Source organism: Aythya marila (genome assembly GCF_965140915.1).
Source record: "Aythya marila genome assembly, chromosome: 1".
NCBI classification, from domain to species: Eukaryota; Metazoa; Chordata; class Aves; order Anseriformes; family Anatidae; genus Aythya; species Aythya marila.
Genome location: NC_139042.1, coordinates 69,991,232 through 70,012,718, shown reverse-complemented (window position 1 = coordinate 70,012,718; position 21,487 = coordinate 69,991,232). Strand labels below are relative to the sequence as shown.

The following is a 21,487-nucleotide window of genomic DNA, read 5'->3' as shown; positions in this document are numbered from 1 at the left end:
AGTAGGTGATACAAACAGATGTTAAAGAAGGTGTAAAGTCAGCCATCTGCATGCAAATATAAGAGAGAATCTCTGTCATTCATAGCTTTTTGGTTGATTCTGTACATACTGAATAAATGGCTTGATGCAAGGTAACGCAGGGACTCTACTTAGGGTGTGACTCATCTCAGCTACACCTGAGTTAGTCATCCTGGGCTCTCTTTATAGTTTACAGAGGCAGCTGGTGCTTCTAATGAGTGATTCCTCTTAACTTAATGTGGTGGTCTAAATTAAGGCAATGAATTCCATCTCAAAAGCACTTTCTTTTCACTGATTTTAAGGGAATCAGAGTAACCAGCTGAGATGCAGATATCATCAGTACAGAAGTAGAAACTGTGGTGAATGAATTATAATTTAAATATTTAGCCACTGCATCCCGTTCTATCATGTTGCTTATGTAAGCTACAAAAAAGTAAAGTGACTTGAGGTGACTCTCACACTGTCTTCAATACCTTCTCTGAGCAGCTAGTCAGAAAACGAAGAATGGAAAAAAACAACTCTTGGTTTAGCTTTGAGCGATGCACCCAGGCTGGTGCCAGATGTAAATACAGAGAGCCACTGTGTAATGGTGCACAAAGCATATGCAAACCAAAATCCCTTGACAGGACAATTCACAGCAGTAATATAATTTCAAGAATGGAACTACAGAAAAATGAGGCAGCTTAGCTGAAGTGAAATAAAAAATAACAACTCCAGCTGTAAATCTTGTCAGGGATTTTTTTTTTTCTTTAAAGGCAAATGCTGCAAAAATGTTAAGAACAGAAAAAAAATACCAGCATGGTTAAATTGCAGAGTAAGAGGGGATGCTAGAAATAAAAAGATAGTTTTCCCAAAAGTTGAAGTCACATCTGAATGATTGAAATGGAGAAGAGATCACATTCTGGCAATTTAAGGGCAATATAAAACCAAGATAAGGCAGAACTATTCTGAGGAGCTGCCTGGTAAAAAAAAGTGCATTTTGACTTATCAAAACATGGCTGAAGTTTTCTCCCAGGTTAGTTTGATTCTACCTTTCATAAAGGCTGTGATCTGCAGCAGTCTAACAATGGAATTATGACAGAGTCTCTAAATATTTTTTTTGGAGAAAGATAACTTTGATGGGATTTCAGCTCTAAGTGCCTCATTGCAGATCAGTGAATGATGTTCAGTTCCACTTGCAATCAAAGGAGAACCTTTTTTTTTTTTTTTTGGATAGTTTTATAAATGCACAGAAAGGAATGGAAAAAACATCTAAAGTATCCCCATCTTCACAGGAAAAGAAGGAAGGAAGAACTCTTCTTGGAAATAAGGTTTCATTTTTCCCCCTTTAATTTCAAGCATCCTTTATAATAGCTTCTGAATGTGTCATCTGAGTAATTACAGGATTTATTTTAAAAGTATTGCTTAAAAGGGAGCTGCCATAATTATATGCACCTGAAGCTTTTTGAGACATAAATTACTGGCTACACTTCTAATAAAAAGCAGACTGTCAAGAGGTGTCCCAAATCATTGGGTTAATGACTTCAGGTCAGCAGGCCTCTTAGAAAATATAATTAATGTCTCTAGCTAAAGGTATACATATAGTTCCAGTGGACACTAATATCATATATTAGGACACCAAAAAACTATTATGCCAAGTCACACTTAAAACCTTCAGAAATGGAAGGAACTGTACTAATTTATATTTATGTTTGCTAAGGGCTGCACGTGTAAATTATCTTGACTGGAATTAGTTTCCAAGTTTGTTGCATCTGGGGTTATTTTCTGTGGTTTCCTATGCAATTTCTTTAAGCAAATAGATGTCTGGGGGTGACTGGGTGGGTCATTCTTGATGAACAGTGTGTGAACAGAGGTGGTTCAAGAGGTGGTTCAACTAAGCAGGATGAAATTTATATCACCTTGCAATGCACTGGCTGTTCAACTGCCACTAGATCTGCTAGGATTTTTTTTGGTTACAGAGTGTGAGAGGTATCTCTTGTCCAGGCAACAACTTTCTTTTAAAGATGAAAGAACTCTGCATAAGGTCTCAGGCTTTCCCCATCAGAGTGTAGGAAGAGCCTGGTCCTCTATAGATGGCATTACTGGGGCTCACTGGGAAGTGGGGCATAGCAATGCACTGGGTACCCTCTAACTATTCTGTGTTTATTAAAATTTTTGAGTTCTGTGGGTAATGGAAGCTCTTTCTGGAAAAATCCTTCTGGTAGTTAAACAGTCTTGTACATTTTTTTACGTTAGATTAATTTTTTTTGTAGTATATTATATTAAATGTCAGAAGTTAAGGTTGTTAGGATACTCAAGCATGTGTCTGAGTTGCGTGATTTCAACAGGGCATATATGTGTAAAGTCAAGTGTCTTCTTTCTCATCATACCCATATATATCCATAAATATACACACGTATATTGATGATGCTTTTGCTCTCTACCTCATCACAGACAGCTGCAAAACAATTCCACTGTCTCTCTGTTGTAGTCTTTTTAAAGTCTGTGAGGGCTTTCAAAGCTCAGGTTTTCCTTTTTCCCCAGGCCTCCAGGGATAATTCTTTCTCATTCAAGCCAAAAATGAACTCCTAACAATACTGTCTAAATAGTCCAAGATGTACTGGATAAGTAATGCTAGGCTTTTTAATTTTTATTTTAATAAATAAATATATATATATTTAATGGATTTGTCTCTCACTGTTGGCTGATTTCTTAATTATATTAGACTAGGAATGTAGTTTGACCACACCTCATGCTATACCTGAGAAAGAAAAAGTAGAAAAGGAGCTGGAGGAGAAAGAGACCATGAGTATGCTGGCAGAAGCTTGAATATATGTTTTTAGATGTTAGCAAACTTGTGAATGAAGTTTTGACCAAAAAGCAAATTCTCCATCATGAATGGGGCATTGATTCTGATTTAGTTTCCCATGTGGTTGTAGCTTACACAGTGTTTTTCCCAGTACAATTTCTGTGATGTTTAAATTTCTGAGCTAATGATGCAGCCTTTCATCTATACAAACACTTAAAGAGCTTTCTCAGTCTCTGCATATTTCCATACACTCTTTTGGAGCTTTGGTAGATCTGCAATGTCAGCTGAAACTGATTGATCTTACAAGTTGCTAGGAAAGGACAGAAGTATTGTGATCCTGTAAATTCTGTTTCCTTAGGAAACCTGGCCAAAACAGTGCTCCTTGCTGAAGAAGAAAATGTTTTTTTTGTTCTTTTCATAATTTCTTGATTATTTTAGGTGAATGTGGTTTTGTTGCCTTGTTTTTTTTTTTTTTTTCTTTTTTCTTTTTTTTTTTTTTTTTGACCAATTTCTATTTTTTCTTCTGGAGTTGGTACAATTTATACTCATTTTTACTGGAAATTCAAACCTTAACAACCTTATTAACAGCTATGAATCTGACAGATTTTCATGATTCTGCTCTGTTGAGGTTAGACCTTGGAGGTCCATTTGTAGCAGATGTAGAAGATGAGCAAACAGAGGAATACATTTTAGTGCAAATCAGCCAGACTGAAGATGCTGTCTCAAGGAGGAGACACCAGCAGCAGGTGATGGCCTTTGCATTTTCTTTCACTTTTTCTGAGATGTGTTTTATCTTTTGTATTTCCGTCATTGGTATGTGCATTAGTTGGTCATGCTTTTCCCTGTGGGAAAACCTGTGTGAAGGTCAGCATTGGAAAAATTATTAGAAAAATAATTAGACTAAGCCTTTGCAAGACTTTCTTTAACTTCCAATCAAAATTTTCTAAACCTGATATCTCTTGACTGATATCTTGCATGAAAGTTCAAGTGTTAAAAGTTGGCAACATTTCAAAAATTGTCTTAGGAAGAAGAAACAAGTGTAAAGTGCCTTTTTGCACTCACTGAAATACATTTTCACATTTTGTTGCAAATTATTTTTTCAGGCAAGTTGTCACACTTATTGGCTTTTTTTCTCTTTCTGTTGTCTGTAGCAACTTCCTGCTGCTCCCTTCCTGAGAACTCAGTGAAGGAGGATCTTTTATGAGGTGTCATTGTGTATCACTGAACAATGAAAATAAGCTTCATCATTTAATAAATAGTATTGGCATACAAACTGCTGCTTCTCATTCTGTATAGTTGGTGTCCTGTACCAGTGATAATTTAGCTGAATAACATCAACAGTATGCCCGCTTACACCCAATACTACAGAGAAAGATTAATCCCAGTACCTCGGTGTGCCAAATAATACGATAATGGCAATTACAGCCTTAAACCACTGAACTCCCTGATGTGGAGAATGCATCCCCAAGGCAGTGATCCCCAAGGAGCCTTTGCACTGCTGCAGGTAGCCAGAGCACAGTTTGTTGTAGCAGCCCACCTCCCACTGGCACTCCAGTGGTGGTCCTGACATGACCAGATTATGCTACTCAGAATGACTTTCCCTGTCTGCATGCTCCTCAGGCATTTCTCTGCATCAGGTGTTCCAAGTTGGCTGATTATGCTGTTTATTTTTATTTTTTTATTTTTTTTGGTTTGCTTGTTTGTTTGTTTTTCTTCTGCAATTTGTAGCACATAGGGTCAAGACAGATTCAGGATTTACACTACAATTAACTGAATCTTACATTTATTTATATTTATTTTCTTAAAAAAAAAATAAAATTATGTATCTGTATGTAATGACATTTGACTAAGTTTGCCAGTATATCAGTGTATTTTAGTAGGTAAAGTTTCAGTTTTTTATTTTCTGAGGCTCTTTTCACTCTCTTTGCTCTTGTTCCTTTCTCTCATTCCTCTTCCTAGATCAGCAAAGGAAGGAATTCTGTTTCTGTTTGCTGAAATTCTAGCATGTATTCTTCATAACGTCTGGGGGTAGCATCTTGCTGTTGGGCTTCTCATCATCTGTACCTTATGTCTGATAGTTTTCTTCCTAGGCAGTCTTAGGAGCAAACCACATTGTCTCTTCTATGGCTTAGATGACAGGTCACTCCAGGGACTATTGCCTGTGGGAGGACGATGGACACTTCAGCAACTTTGGCTGTTTTCCCTTATGTAGTCATCTAATGCTCTCCTGGCAGGTCCTCCACCTTAAATCTGCCAAGAAAGAATATCTTTAGCATCATAATATAAAAGCACCACGCTGACTGTCTGTAATTCCTTTTTTTTTTTTTTTTTTTTTTTTTCCTCTCCCAAGCCATTTGAATTTAAGTAAAAATATCTTGGGCCACAAGGGCACCACTCAGAGTCTGGAGGACACCTGTCCTAAGTACCATGCAGTTTGTGTTGCAGGTTAAAGAGTCAAAGAGGACTGTGCAAAATTCAGAAACTCTGTACCAATTGTCTGGAAGTTTGGGATTGCTCCTGGGATTTGTGGCTCTTGCAGTGTGGAAATGCCCACAGTAGCCTTGTGTTGTGTCACCTAGCTGAGATGCTTAGGTGAGGAGCCTAGCTGCCCTAGATGTTCCCTAAAGCCAAACAGAAAGTGTGATGTGGTCTCCCCTCTCTAGAGCATCTCCTGGAGTTGTTTCCAGCTTCACTCATAGAATGAGGGGATGAGGATAAACTTGCTGAAGGCTGTTAACATAACTAACAAAGTGGAACGAATTTAGGGTGGTGTGTCTGATCTCCTGTCCATAAAAATCCTCCACGCTGCAAAGGAGATAGAATGAAGAATAAAAGGCAGAACAGAGGTTTATCACTTTCACTGATTCTTACTAATATCACCAAATCTGACCCTTTTGCAGGTGGTGTACAACTGGTCTCTACCTTTAAGTTCAAGAAGAAATCAGCAAATCATCACAACTAGAACCTTTCAGATGCCAAACAGGTTGGCTACAAGACTCAGAAACAAACCATTGAAGTTTACATAGACTTGACTGCCAAAGAATAAGATAACATTCTAAAAATAATCTGTCACTGACTGTTTCAGAGGGGCAGGAAAGCATGACATCTCCTTTGCTTTCTAAATGCATTTCCAAGGGTGGCTTGCTGAGTTATCTTCCAAGCAAAGCTATCTAGAGGGATAGAGTGAAAATATTTGAAAAGTCTCTTGTAATTGCAAAAATATAACATATTTATAGATTCTTAATATAAAATTAATGCATAAGTAAAATGAATGAGTTTTCATTACAGAATAAAAACAAAACTTTTTTTCCTTTCCCCAGGGGCACCATCTTCATAAACATTCAAGCTTTCCTGCAGGAGCCTGGAAGTGTTCCTCTCTCCATGAAACATCAATACCTTCATGCTAATATAGAGGCACAAGTAACAATTGCATCCATCATCTTAGTTGGTGTCTATGTGCTGATCATACTGGAAGTAAGTCATGTTTTGTGCTTTGGTTTTATTTTTTGCAATTGCAAATTGCAAAAAAAAAATTGCAAATGGAATGTGAGGAAGAGTTTCATTCTTGAGCTGTAACATACTTTTAAGAGTTGTATCTGAATCCTTGCTGAATCATTATCGTTGCTAGTGGAATGAACAAGGTATGTGTGAGGAAGTTGTTCTGAATTGCAACTGATTCTGGCTAGCTATACCAACATTACAGTGGTTCTTGCATGTTCTTCTACTAGCACCTCTTAGTGTTTTAGTATTTTAGCAGGATTACAACTTGGCTATAAGAGTTAAAAAATAAATTTGGTTTATAAAAGATGCAGAAAATCAAATCTTAAAAAGGTTAAAAGCAATTAACTTTTTTTTTTTTTTTTTTTAAACTTCAGTTATTCCTTTTTCTAAGGCACCTCAAACTATAATTTTGCTTACTTTTAAAAGGTTAAACTGTGCACACTTTTTAATATCACTGACATTTAGAAATGCTTTTACTGTAGTATTTAAAGAAAAAGAGTTTAAGTTAACATGAAGAAGTCAAGGGATGAGGAACTTTAAACATATATTGTAATTTAATTCCAAAGCCTTGAGTTACCAGACCCAAAGAAAATACCTCAAATCAGCACTAAGGATGAGAAACATGTCAGAAAGAGCTCCAGCTCCTACAAACTTCTTTGAACTGAAATCATTAACTGTCTGATTATCTTGAAATACAGGCCTACCTTCTTCATCTTTTTTTTTTTTTTTTTTTTTTTTTTTTTTTTAAGATCCTGTGAGTATATACATTCTCTGTGAATTTTCCAGGAGTTCCACTAGTATGAAACAGAGAAGTGAATCAGGTCTATACGGTGCTTAGTAATGTCTGGCATGCTCACTACTTATACACATCCCTTGTGTACCTTAAGCTTTTCATCCTGTTACTTGCTGAAATGGTAAGAAAGATAGGTAAATGCTTTCTTATCAAATATCAGCAATAGGCACATGTAACATGACAGATGCTTCAGATGCTTAGATTATGTGATTCAAGACTGGTGATTTATTTATGAGGCTAAAACTGGTTCTATGTATTTTCTAAGTGAACAAAGAGACCTAGTATTAAGTGTGAAGGTGGTTTGAACTAGATCTTGATGTATACATAGGTAGGAATGCAAAATAAGCTTTATGGTCTTTAATGCAGCTTTAAAAAAAAACACAACTTATGCAATCCTCTAACAATTGCAAAACTTTATTATTATTATTATTATTTTTTAATATGCAATGGCTGAGATTTCTTGTTTCATCTTAGAAAGTCACTTTTGAACAATTCATGTGTGCACAGGAAATAAACTGAAGAGCAAAACTAAGAAAAGCACGCATTTTCCTGTTGTTTCTAAGAAAAAGCTCTGAAACTACTCATTAGTTCATTGCTTCTGTGAAATGATCATGGAAAAATTTCTGTTGATGGCAGAAAAATTATTCCAGCAAATTCAAAGACAGAAATAGATCTTTATAAGTAAACGTTTTTTGAATATTAAAGTGTGGGAAGTCACCTATTGCATCACAATTTTAGCTGCTTTCTCCATAATTTTTGTAGGAATGACAAATGCTGCGACTAGAGTAAATTTTAAACTATGAATTTATAAGCTGGCAATAACTAACATAAAATAAAACTTGATTGTTGTTTGGTTCCATCATGGAACTCTTCCAAGACGTGGATGTTAATATTCTTAGTATACGGAATAGTGGCTTACCTTATATTTGATATTTATTACTTTGGTGCCTGAAGTCCTGCTTTCTCAACACATTGCACTCTAATCCATTAGCAGTTATCACTGTTAGAGAAATCAATTGGTGTTGCTGCAGGAGCGATCTCTCATGGATTTTCATTTTCTGTGTTGCTGCTCCCCTTTTTTTATCTGTTTTTATTCTAGTTTCCTGTGTTTTATTCATTATCATTGCCAATATAGGTTCAACTTCAGGCAGTGCAGACACCCAAACAGGTTTTAGAGCTATATCTTCACATATTTTCTTGTGATGTTAAAGAAAGAGGAAGCCTTTTTTCTGTTACAACACATGAGCTATCCAAAGGTGTGCCTTTTGCTCCACCTGCACAGCCCTTTTTCCCCATACAGGAACCCCAGATCTTGTGCCCCCAGCCTCCTCAAACCCACTGTCCTCATCTTAATCCTTCCTTCCCCTTCTCAGCCTGCCCTTTGCTACCTTATTCATCAGGGAGTATACAGGAAACAGACTGCAAGAGCTTCTGCCTTCCACAGATACAGAGGAACATATTCTGACTGAAAAATGAAATGCATTTGCTGTAAACAGTCTCCTCTAAACTTGCAGCAGTGTAAAAACATGTGCAAAATTCTGCTCTGAAGTAGCTGTTTGCATCTTTTTTGGCACTGAATTTGTAGGAGCTCAAAGTATATCAAGAACCAGTCCTTGTCAGAGGGGGTCTTAGCATCTTCTGAAGAACAGCACATTCTGAGACATGTTAAGCCACTGAACCTGTTTTTTTCATGCATTTATTTTAAGTGCTACTTCTTTTAAAACTGATTGTGTTATTTGATCATAAAAATATTAATACATTTTTGGTAAAGGAAGATTCCATTTTCTCATCTTCAATTTCTAATAATTTCTTCTATATGCTTGCCATAAACATGAATATTTTTGTACTCACCATCCTACTCTACCCCTTGGAGCTTTCATATATTGCCTTTAACTCTGGACATCTCTTAGTTACGTTTCCTTTGTGAAATCTGTATGTTCCTTTTTCTTTCTTTCTTTCTTTCTTTCTTTTTTTATTTTTTATTTTTTATTTTTTTATTTTTCTTCACATAATCATTCTTTCCTTCAGTAACTAGACATTCATTCTCTTGAAATTGATTTTTCTTCAAATATTGAACAGTTACCTCTTTGCATTTCAGTCTTCTCTTCCCTTCCCTTCTCCCAGAGGAGAAAAAAGAAAAAAACCTGCCTCTTGTGATATTTCTGAATTAAGCTAATCTATACTATTGTATAGTGTTGTAGAAAACAATGAAGTATTTCATTTCCTTCCTGGAAGGCTACACTGCACAGGAAATTAAAGCAAAGGTACACTTCAGGAGGTTCAGATCTACCTGTTTTGATGTCAGGTCTGACATCTGATCCTTCAGGGTTACTGAGGAACAGGTGGGCTATAGGTATGTTTTGACATTTTCTACAGGATCATATGGTGAAAAGTCCAGATGTCTGGAGTTTTACATAGATGTTGCTGTGCTAAATTAGTTTTATGGTTAAAAATCTCATAGGTTCCCTTTTCAATACAGTAAGATACTTTTGATTTTTGACTTCTCTCCTTTTGTGTATGTAGATAATGGAATAATACACTGGTGACCTCGAAAAGAAATCTATCTGCCTATCCATATCTTAAAATACTTGTTAATATTAGAAAGTTTTATTGGTGTTTAGAAAAGCTTCTTGAGTTCATAAAGTTCTTAATAGTAATTACAAATTGCATAATTGTAGCTATGCTGAACATGCATTAATTAGAAATATATAAGAAGGAATGTGTAACATTTATTATTAAAGGACAGAGATCGTTAATTTGAATGAATTATTAATCATGTACACTTGTCCACTGTTTTCTATTAATTGCATATTTTATGTTGTGGGCTAAAATGGAGTGTTAACTGTTTATGATACTTAACTTCATATTTTCTGGTTTACTTAATAATCTTAAAAAACAAACAAACAAACAACAATAAAAAATAAAATTAAAAAAACACCTATTTTATGAAGCATTTTATCTAGTCAGGAATAAAAGGCAGAATAATAGTCATTTTATTAAATAATAAGAAAGTACTTCTAGTACTTCAAATGGCAGACAAGTGATACTGTCAGGTGCCTGAAATTCTGTGAGAACCTCCATTGGACCTAGCATTCTCACAGCACCTAGCATTTATTTTCATATCCTGTCCTCTAGGTATCCCTAAGAAAGATCTTGTCAGGATCTTTCAAATAGTATTTTAGTGATCTGGCATCTTGAATAACATTTACAAGTCTGTATTTCTCCTTAAAATGCAAATACATGAAAGTGCAAGATCTGGCTTTAAAATGTCTAGCTTCTTGTTTTGTGAAGCATGGACTATTAATCACAATTTTCAATTTAATGGAAATATGGAGTATCAGTTTCTTTCCATATCACTTTTCTATTATTAACTGGTTTAAATTATGAATGAACATCCCTTAAGCTCAATTTCTTTAATATAGTGTTTTTTTTTTTTTTTAATAGCATCTAACCAGTAGAAACTAGCTGCAGACATAACATTTTTTTACATTTTAGTATGTGGTTTAGTACAACCATTTTTTTCTAGCATTGTGGGCTGCTTAAACCAATGTCAGAAAGCTCTTTTACAAATGAAATAACATGTTTCTTATTACTACTGTCTATGCTCACGCAGTCCTCTTTTATATTTTTTTAATTTTTTTTTTATTTTTAATTTTTATTTCCAGTAAGAGGCTATTTATTTGCACATGGGAAATTATACTTTAGAGAGGGAATAGGAAAAGAGAAGAAATATTCACTGGTGTACAAAACATAATACAAAGAGATTGCAATAGACTAAATTTAAGGTAGATTTTTTTCCCGATGAGGAGATTCACCGAAACTGGAGATGAGCTTATTCAGCACGGTTTCTCACTTCCCATCCATCCTCATATTGATCTGTGCTTAAATATAGATAACGAATAGAGTGGACTAGAGTCTTCCCACTTACACATATATCCTACCAAAAGATTGTTAGTACAGGGACGGAAGAAAATCCATAGTCTTTATTTGAAAAGGCAGCATAAAAAAGAAAATCGGAACTCCTGCTCTCCCTGGCCTTAGTGGGAAATAAATAAATTCCTGCTAGTATTATTTCCAGTTGTGCTAGGATGCAAAAATTGTGAAGAGGTATTAAAACACTGCTGTAGGTGTTGGCAGAAAATTAGGGCAGATAAGAAGAAACCATCTATCCTTTTTTTTTGGTGAAGAGTCTGAACCATACCTCATAAGGCAAGATAAAATTTGTCCTCTTCTGCCCTCCTGTCTGGGACTGGGAAGAAAAAAAAGCACAAGTTGGGGGCAGAGCTGGTAAACCATTGCCTGCTGGGTGTGCCAGCCAGCTTCCAGCAGCACAAACATGCTGGAGAGCAAAGATTTCTTGACTGTCTTGATCATCTGCACTGTTTTACAGTGAGGTAGAAATGGAGCCAGGAGCTAGGGCACAGAGAGTGAACTTGCTGGATGGAGGCAGAGATCATTAATGTCATGATGCTGTGAGTTGCATGGAATCTGAATCCACCTTGGTGATATCTAAAATGTAAAACCCAGTAGAAAAACCTAGCTTTCTACGGAGCTGGCTGGCTACATCTTTTCTGGGCAGCAGGTGGTTGCAGGTCTGCTTTGGAGTCCACAGTACCATGATAGATCATTGCCATTCAAATGTCTCCTTTTTCTATTTTTCTAGCTGAAAATGTGTGAGGTAATGAGGGCTGTCTTGCTGTGTCTGGGAGTAATGTACTTTCATGACATAAAACTGATGGTATGCACTGGGAACGGTGTTGAGGCCTATGAAGTGAGTGTCAGGAGGCAGCAAAGCTTGCTAAGATGGAGGACTGGATTGAGCAAGGGGATCCAGATGTAGGGCAGATCCATCTCTCCTGTTCCCTTGAGGGAATTTTTCTTCAAACTTTACCCTGGATGTTCTCCAAGAGTGTTTGTGAGGCCCAAACAAGACTTGCGACTGAGCTAGCAATTAAGCAACGTGGCCTGTCAGGATAATTCTTTTTTTTTTTTTTTTTCCTCCCTGTAATTTAGGAGGATGATGTGACAAGTTGTTCCTTATGAGCAGCAGTACTGGCCAGGTGCTGGGATTTCTACCTCTTGGGTAGAGCAGAGATACTGCCTCCAATAGGACAGATCTAACACCAGTTAGATGAACTACAGCCATTTTTACCTGCCACAACTGCAACAAAGGAAGTGTAAAGTGGGCAATATCAATAGGTGGAGAGTTAAACTAGATGATCTTAGAGGTCTTTTCCAACCTTAATGATTCTGTGATTTTATGATTTAAGTAAAGGAAGCACAGAGTACTTAAAGACAAGGATAGGATAAGTTTAAATTAAAACAAAAATACAGTATAACAGAAAGCAGAACCCTCAGTTTGCTCTGTTCTAAAAATAGTTTTGTATTATTAATTCAATATGATTGTTGATTTTACACCCACTATTGCCTAATTGTTAGCTCAGTCTTGGTAGAAGCCTGTCTCTGCTCTGTGTGTGTGTGTGTCTACATGTGTGCGCTTTAAAGAATACTATCTTAGATGATGGTACTTCTGTAATGTGTAAATTGGCCTTAATTAAGAACTTAATACAAAAAAAAAAAAAAAGAAAAGAAATTGCCACAGGATGGTGCTGCTTGCTATTCCAGGGAAGGGATGGCATTACTGCTAGCTTTAAAAGATGCTGGAACCCAGGCTCCACTTTTCACAGAATGCTATTTTTTTTTTTTTTTCTGAAATAATAGGAGTCATATTTCCAATGCTGTGTAAAAACTAATTTCTAAGTGTCCATTTTCTATTCACTATTGCTTTTTAAAATTAATTTCAAACTGCATTTTGTTCAATTTGTGAGACTGTCAAGCATAAATGTCTTGCCTGCCTTGCATACTACGTACGTTGCTTTTTTTTTTTTTTATTTTTTTTTGAGACGGGCAATAGAACATTAAATTAGCTTAATTGAATGTTGCTGTTCAGCTTCTACCCCACCTACGGCAAACAGAGGGGCAGAGAGCCATTAAGTCTTAAAATTTTAACAAGGTGTTAAAACGCACATACACTTCTAATGCACGCAAATGGGGATGAGAACCACTTGGCTTCTTCTGGGGCCTTAGATGATGTCTTCCTTCAGCATGAGCAGGGAAAAAAGGAATAAACAAACACAAGGCAGTGGAGGGGTACTGAAAGCATATTTGATGGCACAATCTAAAGAGGAAAAAAAATACAGAGAAGAAAAACGAAGTGAGGAAGAGAGGAGATGCCAGAGATGAGAGATGCACCAGAGAAACAGCCAGCTGGAGCAGACAGCTCCCTGTAAAGGCAAGGCAGGTGCTGCAGTTAGCCATACTGTTCATAGTGCATGGCTCCAATTCTGTATGGTCATAATATGCCGCTGTTAAAGAAGAGGGATGAATATTCACATCAGGAAAGTAAAATAGACTTACACTTTAGTTTTGTGGTTTTCTCTGTGTAATTTCTTTACATTAGAAACTATAATGTAGTTAATCTTTATGATGTTGTGATAACTGGGAAAATGCAGATGCTGCCATCTCTGGTTTCAAGAAAATGTTCCACAGCTGCGAAGGTTTTAGCAAGACTGAAAACTTGTTGCCAGGCCAACCTGTCAACATCCAATGGCTTTGGTTATGTCAGTCTGCAGTAGTGGTTTGGTTTATCATCTTCTGGGTAGCAACACTAAGTCCTTTACTGGCACAGGACCTGATCTCTCTGCTTCAGTCATATAGCAAATGTTTTTGTAGCTAAAATATCACAGGAACAATATGCCTTGGCACATAAAAATGATTATCATCCTGTTTTTCCACAGGGCTCTGCTTTCTATTCATCTGACCTGACTCAAGGCCTTGATTTACAAAACCTCAGTTCATTCATCTCTCTGTGTGCCTCTCCAATTTCACATTAAGACAAAACTCCCAAATTTAAAGCAAATAAAAAGACGTGCTTTTAAAATTTGAGTTTGTGTGGCTCTCAAATCATCAGATGTTACTGGATTTCCACATCCAGTAAGTCCTGGAGGGGTCTGAAAACAGTTTTGTTATCAGTCATCTCAACAGGTAAAGGCTGGAAAACACCCACCAATGTCTGTAATTATATTGGTATGACAGACTGATAGACTTTTTTTTTTTTTTTTTTATAACAACTCTGGCTCTTAGCAATATCCTGAGCAGGGAGCTAATTTTGAAAAACATATTCAACCTTGAAGTTTAGCAGTTATTTTAGCCTCTTGATATAGGAACAAATCTTCTTCTAGAGACTCCAGTCAACATTTGTATGAGTACTGTTGCTCTTCCTTCTTTTCTCCAGTTTAATGGAAGAAGGGAATGGATTATTCAGATAATTTGACTTCCTTAGTTTTCCCCTCAGCCCTCTTTTTTAATGCATTTTTTTTTTTTAAGTAGGAAGAACTGATATCAGTTGGTGAAACTTAATTTATTTACTTAATCACTGAATTTTGAGGCTATTTTGCCTAGACAGAGTTCCCAAGATATTTGTGGCCTTGAATTTATCTAATATTTTGAAAAATTGCATGAGGAAGTGCAACTGCTTTACTTTTACTTATACCTTTACCTTAAGGCAGGGTTGTTTAAACCATGACTCTCTGCACTGACATTGAATTAGAACAAGTAACTTGGCACACTATCTGAGTGAAAACATCTTTTACAGCAGAATGGCTTAGATTGGTGCTTTCTTACCTCATGGTTGTGTAGATGTTCTTTAAGATTTATGCAGTTTGTTGTAGAATGTATTGTTTGCATTAAAAAAAGCCTTTTTGGGTTGGGAATGTGCCTGTAAAAACTGCTTATTGAATGTATGTTGAACATTATTTTCAGAGTTATAGGTATCAACCGTTTATCGTATGATTAATTAGAATGCATGTTAATTCTAAAATATGTAGCTTATATTTACAAGTCCGCAGCATTCTTGTCTATATTCTTAGCTGAACCTAAGCACACATTTCATGTATGTGGCAATACTATATTGAATCACTATTGAATTCTTGTAAAAGTAAACCATCTGTTCAGTTATTTTTTTCCAGCAAGGCATTCTTATGTCCAGTTGTTTTGATATTACTAAGCTTATTTTTGTAAGCCAAAATAAGATTTTCTAAAAATTTAACCTAGTGTAAATTCTTATTTTATGATTTGCCTAGTCACATGTATAGAATACATATAGATAGTATCCTAATCTGCAGACAAAGATATAAATAGCTGTTCTTGCTGTCAGTTTTTTTTTTTGGTGATGCTTCCAGTCCCTTTGGGATCCTTGATACACATCATCTTTCAGCAGCTGTACCCTGCGTGTTTGCCTCAAGAGATGCTTTAGTCCTTCCCTGAATACTTCATCAGTATAAGTTATACTTTCTAAAATGTATTGAGCAGCTCCCTTTTGGCTCATTAGGCTCCCTGGAGAATTTACTCTCTACTGCTTAGCTATGTAATTCTGAGGCAATTAATTTTCTGTTATCATTCATTTTGCACTAGCTGTTGAGACAGGTCCCCTGTATGGGGTTCCCAGGCACTGGGAAGAGTGCTTTGGGGCTGAAGAAGCAGCAGAACTGCTTCTGAAGAGCTCTTGTGGGGAATAAACAAGAGGACATAAAGCATTAGCTGCCATCACCAGCTAAAGGGAAGGTATGTTGCTATGCCTTCAATAGCTGGTGCTGGCTAGATGGCTTCTTTAATATAGGTGAGCATGAAGAAAATAAAATAAATATGACTGGCTCCATTGAATCCCCTTTTCTTCTGCTCTGATCTCATCTGTACCTGACTATATCCTGCATTTCTAGTCTATTGGTTTATGTTGTGTCCAGATTGCGCAATTTGTCAGAAGTAAAGCACATTTTCATGTACTGAGAATTTGATGTCATTCAGCTTTGAAGTGGGTTTACTGCAGGCTATTGCAAAGCTTTTTTGACCCTTGTTTTTTTTTTTAACATAAACTCATATTTTCCATTATGTTGCTTGACAGAGTAAAGAAAAATTACCTAAGTCGGTTAGCTAAATTACTGTTGGTTTTCTAGAAATGTCAGTTTTGATTTCAGTTTCTGATGCCAGTTTCAGTATTTGGTGTTAATTTTTCTAGACCATAAATGGATTAATTTTGTGTGACATGAAAGACTGAAGTTTTGTCTCTATCTTGTTATTAAAAAAAAAAAAAAAAAAAGAAAAAGATGGGGGGTGGGGGGAGAAGAGAACTTAGTGGAAACATTTAAATGCACTCTTAAACAGCCAATCCAGTCCAGGGCAGTGCAGAGTACCAAAATTTATAAAGTACATGAAATCTCCATTGCAGGGATCTGAAGAATACATTTCCAGAGGCAATCAAGGTAATGCTGTCTTGATTATCTTTAGAAAAAGCAAACTGTTCCTCTCTGGGAAAAAAAAAAAAAAAAAAGAAAAAAAGAAAGAAATGTTTCAAAAAATTCTCTTCACTGCTGAGGATATTTTTTTTTAACCAAATAAAGACTTATTAAAACATAAAAAGGAAAAGATATAAAACATTAAGTCAGAAAAAAACTATCCTAGAGCAAATTTTATCTGCATTCTCTTTCTCCCTGTCCCCTGAGAATAAATAATTGAACTAGAGACTTTGTGAAGTCTTAGAGGGATTTGGAAGTTGATTTTTATAGCAAAGGTCTCAGCTACTCTGAAGGTGGGTGGAAAATGTATAAAACCCATATGTGAATATAGGCTTGGGAATAACCACCTCCTGAAAGTAGCAATGCTGCCATTCTATCATATGAAAATGAATTTTTCAGGAAAAGAAGTATTTTAATGCAACAGGCTTCAATGGAAAAAAAAAAAAAAAAAAGAAATGAATTGAGGCTGTGTTTGAAGCTTTACATTAAAGTCACTGACAGTCATATTTCAACTGCCATTTATCACTTACAAAGAAAGACTTGTGGAAATAAAATGTTTGTTATGATGTATCATTTATCAAATATCTTCAGAAGCACATTTTAGAAATATGCATGCCCTAGATTTCAGCTAGGAAGTATATGCTCTGAAATAGCATACAGGTCATCATTCACTGGGCTCCTAAATAATTTTCTTTTACCTCCTGGTGTGCTTTACAGGATAAAGTCTATGGAATTTTGGATCATTTTTATAATGAAGCTATTGTAGTCTAACACCCTCTGCCCCCTCCCTTCTCCTCCTCAACCCCCTCCCCCCCCCCAAAAAAAAAAAAAAAAGATGAACTCAGTGCAAACATTTTAAAACATGTTCAGATGGATAAAGAAATTTAAATCTGAAGAAGGTCTAAGTTGCCTAAATCCAATTTGCATTAAAGCTGTGGAAATGTATATTTTTAATTAATATCAAGCACAATAAACTTGGGTCATAAATTATTTGGGTTGTTTTGATTTCTAATGTTAGAATTAACTTCTGAATTAAGAGTATGGAAACTATCATACAGTGTCAGCATTTGGCACATTGTCACACATCGGGCAGTCATGAGAAAGTCTTTCTTCAGATAATTACAAAACAAATCTCTTACAGAAATTTTTCTAATATCTGCCCATTGTATTCTGACCTTATAGCATGATCCTATGTTGTTATCACAACACCTACATTGCTGATGTTATTTTTAACAGCCTCCAGTTTTTTATTGCATCTTCGTATGTTTTCATTATTTACATAATATGCTGTAAATTACCATTCTATTTTCTCAGCTCTCAGCCTAAGTGTTATTCTGTGCAGGTGAGCTTAAGGTCTGAGCTTTGCATTGTAAAGGATACATTGTTTTCAGAAGCAGTTTCCACTGAGATAACTATCCCTTTGTAAAATGCAAGTGCCATCTTTCGCTGTTTCATTAAGTAAGCACTGCTAGGTGTTCTTCAGACAAAAACAAAGGTGATGGTGACGATGAAGATGTCCCTTCTGAGAAGAGATTATAAGGCTTGTAGACAAGGAAGGTGAGGAACTCTAGCATGCAAACTGATGGACCAAAGGCTTTGCATCTTCTAGCATCTGTTCTGCCTTTTCTTCTCAATGGCCTTTTTTAAAAAAAAAAAAAAAATACTTTTTTTTTCTGGAAAACTTCCCAGGAAATCAGGAAAGGAACTTTTATAAGAAGTGCATTTTACAGAATGGCTTAAAATCATTGCAATTGCAGTGGGGATCCATTTGTGGGATGGAATAAATGAGTGTCTTGAAAATAAGATGTCATTTTGGTATGTGCCTTTGACAGAATGAGGATCAGAAAAGATATAAGGAGTAATTACTTTTGAAACAGAAATTTGGACAAGAGGCAAGTTGAAGAGAGAATGAAAAAGAGAAGAGGTGCTCTGATATGCAGTGTGCAGTATGGAAAGTATTTTAGCAATTGTTTTTGTCAAAGGAATAATGAGTACTGTGTAGCTGAACTGTGGTCCAGTCAAGAGGTTATGAGTGCAGGAGATGGATTCTTGGAAAGGAGAGATGAAATAGAGAGTAAGGTTCAGGTACCATAGAAAGGTCTATAAGAGTTATTGACTATACCAGTGTATTTGATGAGGACACATTGCACTGAGCCTTGTGCAAATGTGTATTACAGCCCAAGCATCCAAAATTGTGCCTCTCAGTTATCTAGAACTAGTGTGTCACTGGCAATACTGTATATAGAAGGAGTATATATAGGAGTCTTCTCTTCCTCCACCAAATGCAACCAGAAGTAAATCTTTGAGCTGCTCTGATTGCTCCATAACTGGTTATCTCCAACACCAGAAGTCTACTTAAAACAGCTGGACTGATCAGAGTTTAGTGCTATAACCCTGGGATTACCACCCAACTTTTCCTGTCATTTGTAACTGAAAGAAAGTAGAGGCCAGTCATTTGCCTATACTTACTTTCTTAGCTTATAAAATGGAGACTCCATCCAATCAGGTGTAGACAGCCAATCCAAATTTTTGATATTACAGGCAATTTCTGTTTGAAAGAGAAATTCCTTATAAATCATTGTTCTTTCAGCATATTGTCTTTATTTAAAAAAGAATGTACAAAGATACACTTTCCCAAGTATGAGAAAGACCAATTTAATATGGATGATTTCTCACTTTATCTTTCAAAATTTCTTTAGATTCAGAAGTTCATCAAATCTCTCAGCTTTCCTGGGGCTAAAAGGCTGTTAATTTATTTCTGAGCTCTTTCAATTCTGTACCTGGGTTGTTGCTTATGCATATACTCAGATTCATCCTGAAATGATATTCATCTTCTTTTCAGACTTCAAAAAGGGTTTGGATTGGGTCCACAGTGCTTTCCAAAAGAATAATAATGGATTTTTGCCCAACTTGATATCCTCCATATGTGAGATTTTCCAGAGATACACAATATAGATATTAGATGGAACCATAGCTCAGAGTATCATAGCTTTTAAACTGTATCTCTTATTTTCTCCATTTGTAAGTTTTTAAAATGCATCCACAAAAACTTTGTTTGATTGGGGTTTGATTTATGTGAAAAGAAAATCAAAGAGTAATCTACTCTTTCCTAAACCTCCCCCAGATCGCCTCAACTTTTGGATAACTACATCTGTTGGAGCTTTCTAGAGTTTATATTTCTGTACAACTCCCACTTAATAATTTGCTGGAGTGAAGAGTTGCACATTTTACAAGATTTTAGCAGTAGAGCTTTGTACCTGAACAGTCTTTTTTCATTCTTTAGGATATACTTTTGTATAGATCACCAGGGTAAAGGAGCTGATGGATGACTCCATTTGTGCATTTGTCCCCATCTTTCTGCAGAAACAAAAGCAAATTTTATCCATAGGTGCCTCTTGGAAACTAAAAATGCTGTCAACCTAATATATTCAATTAAGTGTTTAATGATAACAAAAATGCTTATGTGGAAATATGCCAAAGTAACAAAACAAAGTATCTAAGACCAATCAAATCTTGGAAAATCCATGATGTTTTTCTGAGAACTGCAAAAGAACTAATCAAAAGAACTAAATTAAAAGGTGACTTATCACCCACTTCTGTGGGAGCTGGTTGGAGACGTAATCTGTGCTACACACTTTTACATCATTAGGACATAGAAATGTTGGTCCAATCTCCTGCTTTGTTATTTGTTACTATGAATAAGTAATTCTTCAGTGCATTTTGAATGAAAACAGGAAAATGAGACAGATTTTCATGTGACTCCTAAAATTAGTCAATTAAATATTTATTTTTCTAGTCATTTGGTAAATTGCCTTGTTGTTTAGCATTAGTGTTAAAATTTTATGTTCAAGGAAAAAATCAAAGCCAAATGTTTTCTTTTTCTTTTCCTATATAAGCAGGTGGGAGGGCCTTGAGATGTCCATGTCCTATTTTCCTTATCAGCAAAATAATTTTTATAAAATTAGCAGCAAAGGAAATATTTCTAGACTGTCTTATTTCTTTGAGATATAATTCTTGCTTCTGTCTGAATATTTAAACACATTAATAGTAAATGCTGTTGATTAGATTTGGTCTTTTGTAGTGTGATTTTTATTAATTACATTCTAACTTTGAGTTATTTTACACAATCTGTGATCTTCCAGACATGGTGGATTAAATAATTACAAACGAGCACTTGGAAGAGGAAAAAGCACATTTTTCAGGGCTTGTCTGCTTTCATACTTTCTCTTTGAGAATTTTAAATGCAATTTGTTTATTGGATATATAGACATGGATAAATGTCTGTATGTTGTATGAACTGTTAAAGTATTAAAACAGTATCTCCTAAAAGTTGTGTTGCAGTCCGAAGTATGGATCCTATTTTCAGATGCATTGCTCACATACTAGAGAAACATTAGAGAAGGGCAGAAGCAGTGTTCAAGGGCTGGTTAGGCTAGACACTGGTGGAAGAAACTTTTGAAGGACTACAAGAGACAAGGGTGTCCAGTAGATTTTAGCTGAAGTATATGGCTTTATTGAAGCCAAAACATTTTTTTTTTTTTTCAGAGAAAACACTGATGTAAAAAAAAAACACTATGAAAGCATAATGTTCTGTGATGTGGTGGTTTTACCTTGCTATGCAGCTAAACTCTAGCACAGCCATGCAAAGGATGTTCCTTTGAGAGAAAATACTATGGAAAAGAGCTCAAGGGTTGAGATAAGGACGGGGAGATCACTCACCAATTGCTGTCACAGACAAACAGACTCCACATAGGGAGAGTAATGCAATTTATTGTCTTTCACTAGCAGTGCAGAGCAGTGTCAAACTAAAAACACCCTCTTCTATGTCATTCCCCCCCGTGTCACAGGTGAATGGGGAATGGAGGCTGCGGTCAGTCCCTAACACTGTCTCCTCTGCTCCTTCATGGTCACTCCCTGCCCCTGCTCCCCGTGGGGTCCCTCCCATGGGATGCCGTCCTTCCTGAACTGAGCCTGCGGGGGCTGCCCACAGGCAGCAGCTCTTCAAGCACTGCTCCCACAAGGCTCCATCCCATGGGG

The 21,487-nt window shown here is 36.1% G+C and overlaps 1 protein-coding gene across 1 annotated transcript in view; it reads left to right on the top strand.

Annotated features, from left to right (window-relative positions):
- The window catches only part of OCA2 (OCA2 melanosomal transmembrane protein), a gene marked incomplete at both ends in the record, with an annotated part of 186,299 nt that overhangs the window by 33,713 nt on the left and 131,099 nt on the right, over window positions 1-21,487 (top strand). The window contains 3 exons of the mRNA XM_082773952.1: window positions 3,395-3,552; window positions 5,707-5,789; window positions 6,127-6,280. Of these exons, the coding sequence (XP_082630078.1) occupies window positions 3,395-3,552; window positions 5,707-5,789; window positions 6,127-6,280 (395 nt within the window). The remainder of the gene's footprint in view (window positions 1-3,394; window positions 3,553-5,706; window positions 5,790-6,126; window positions 6,281-21,487) is intronic.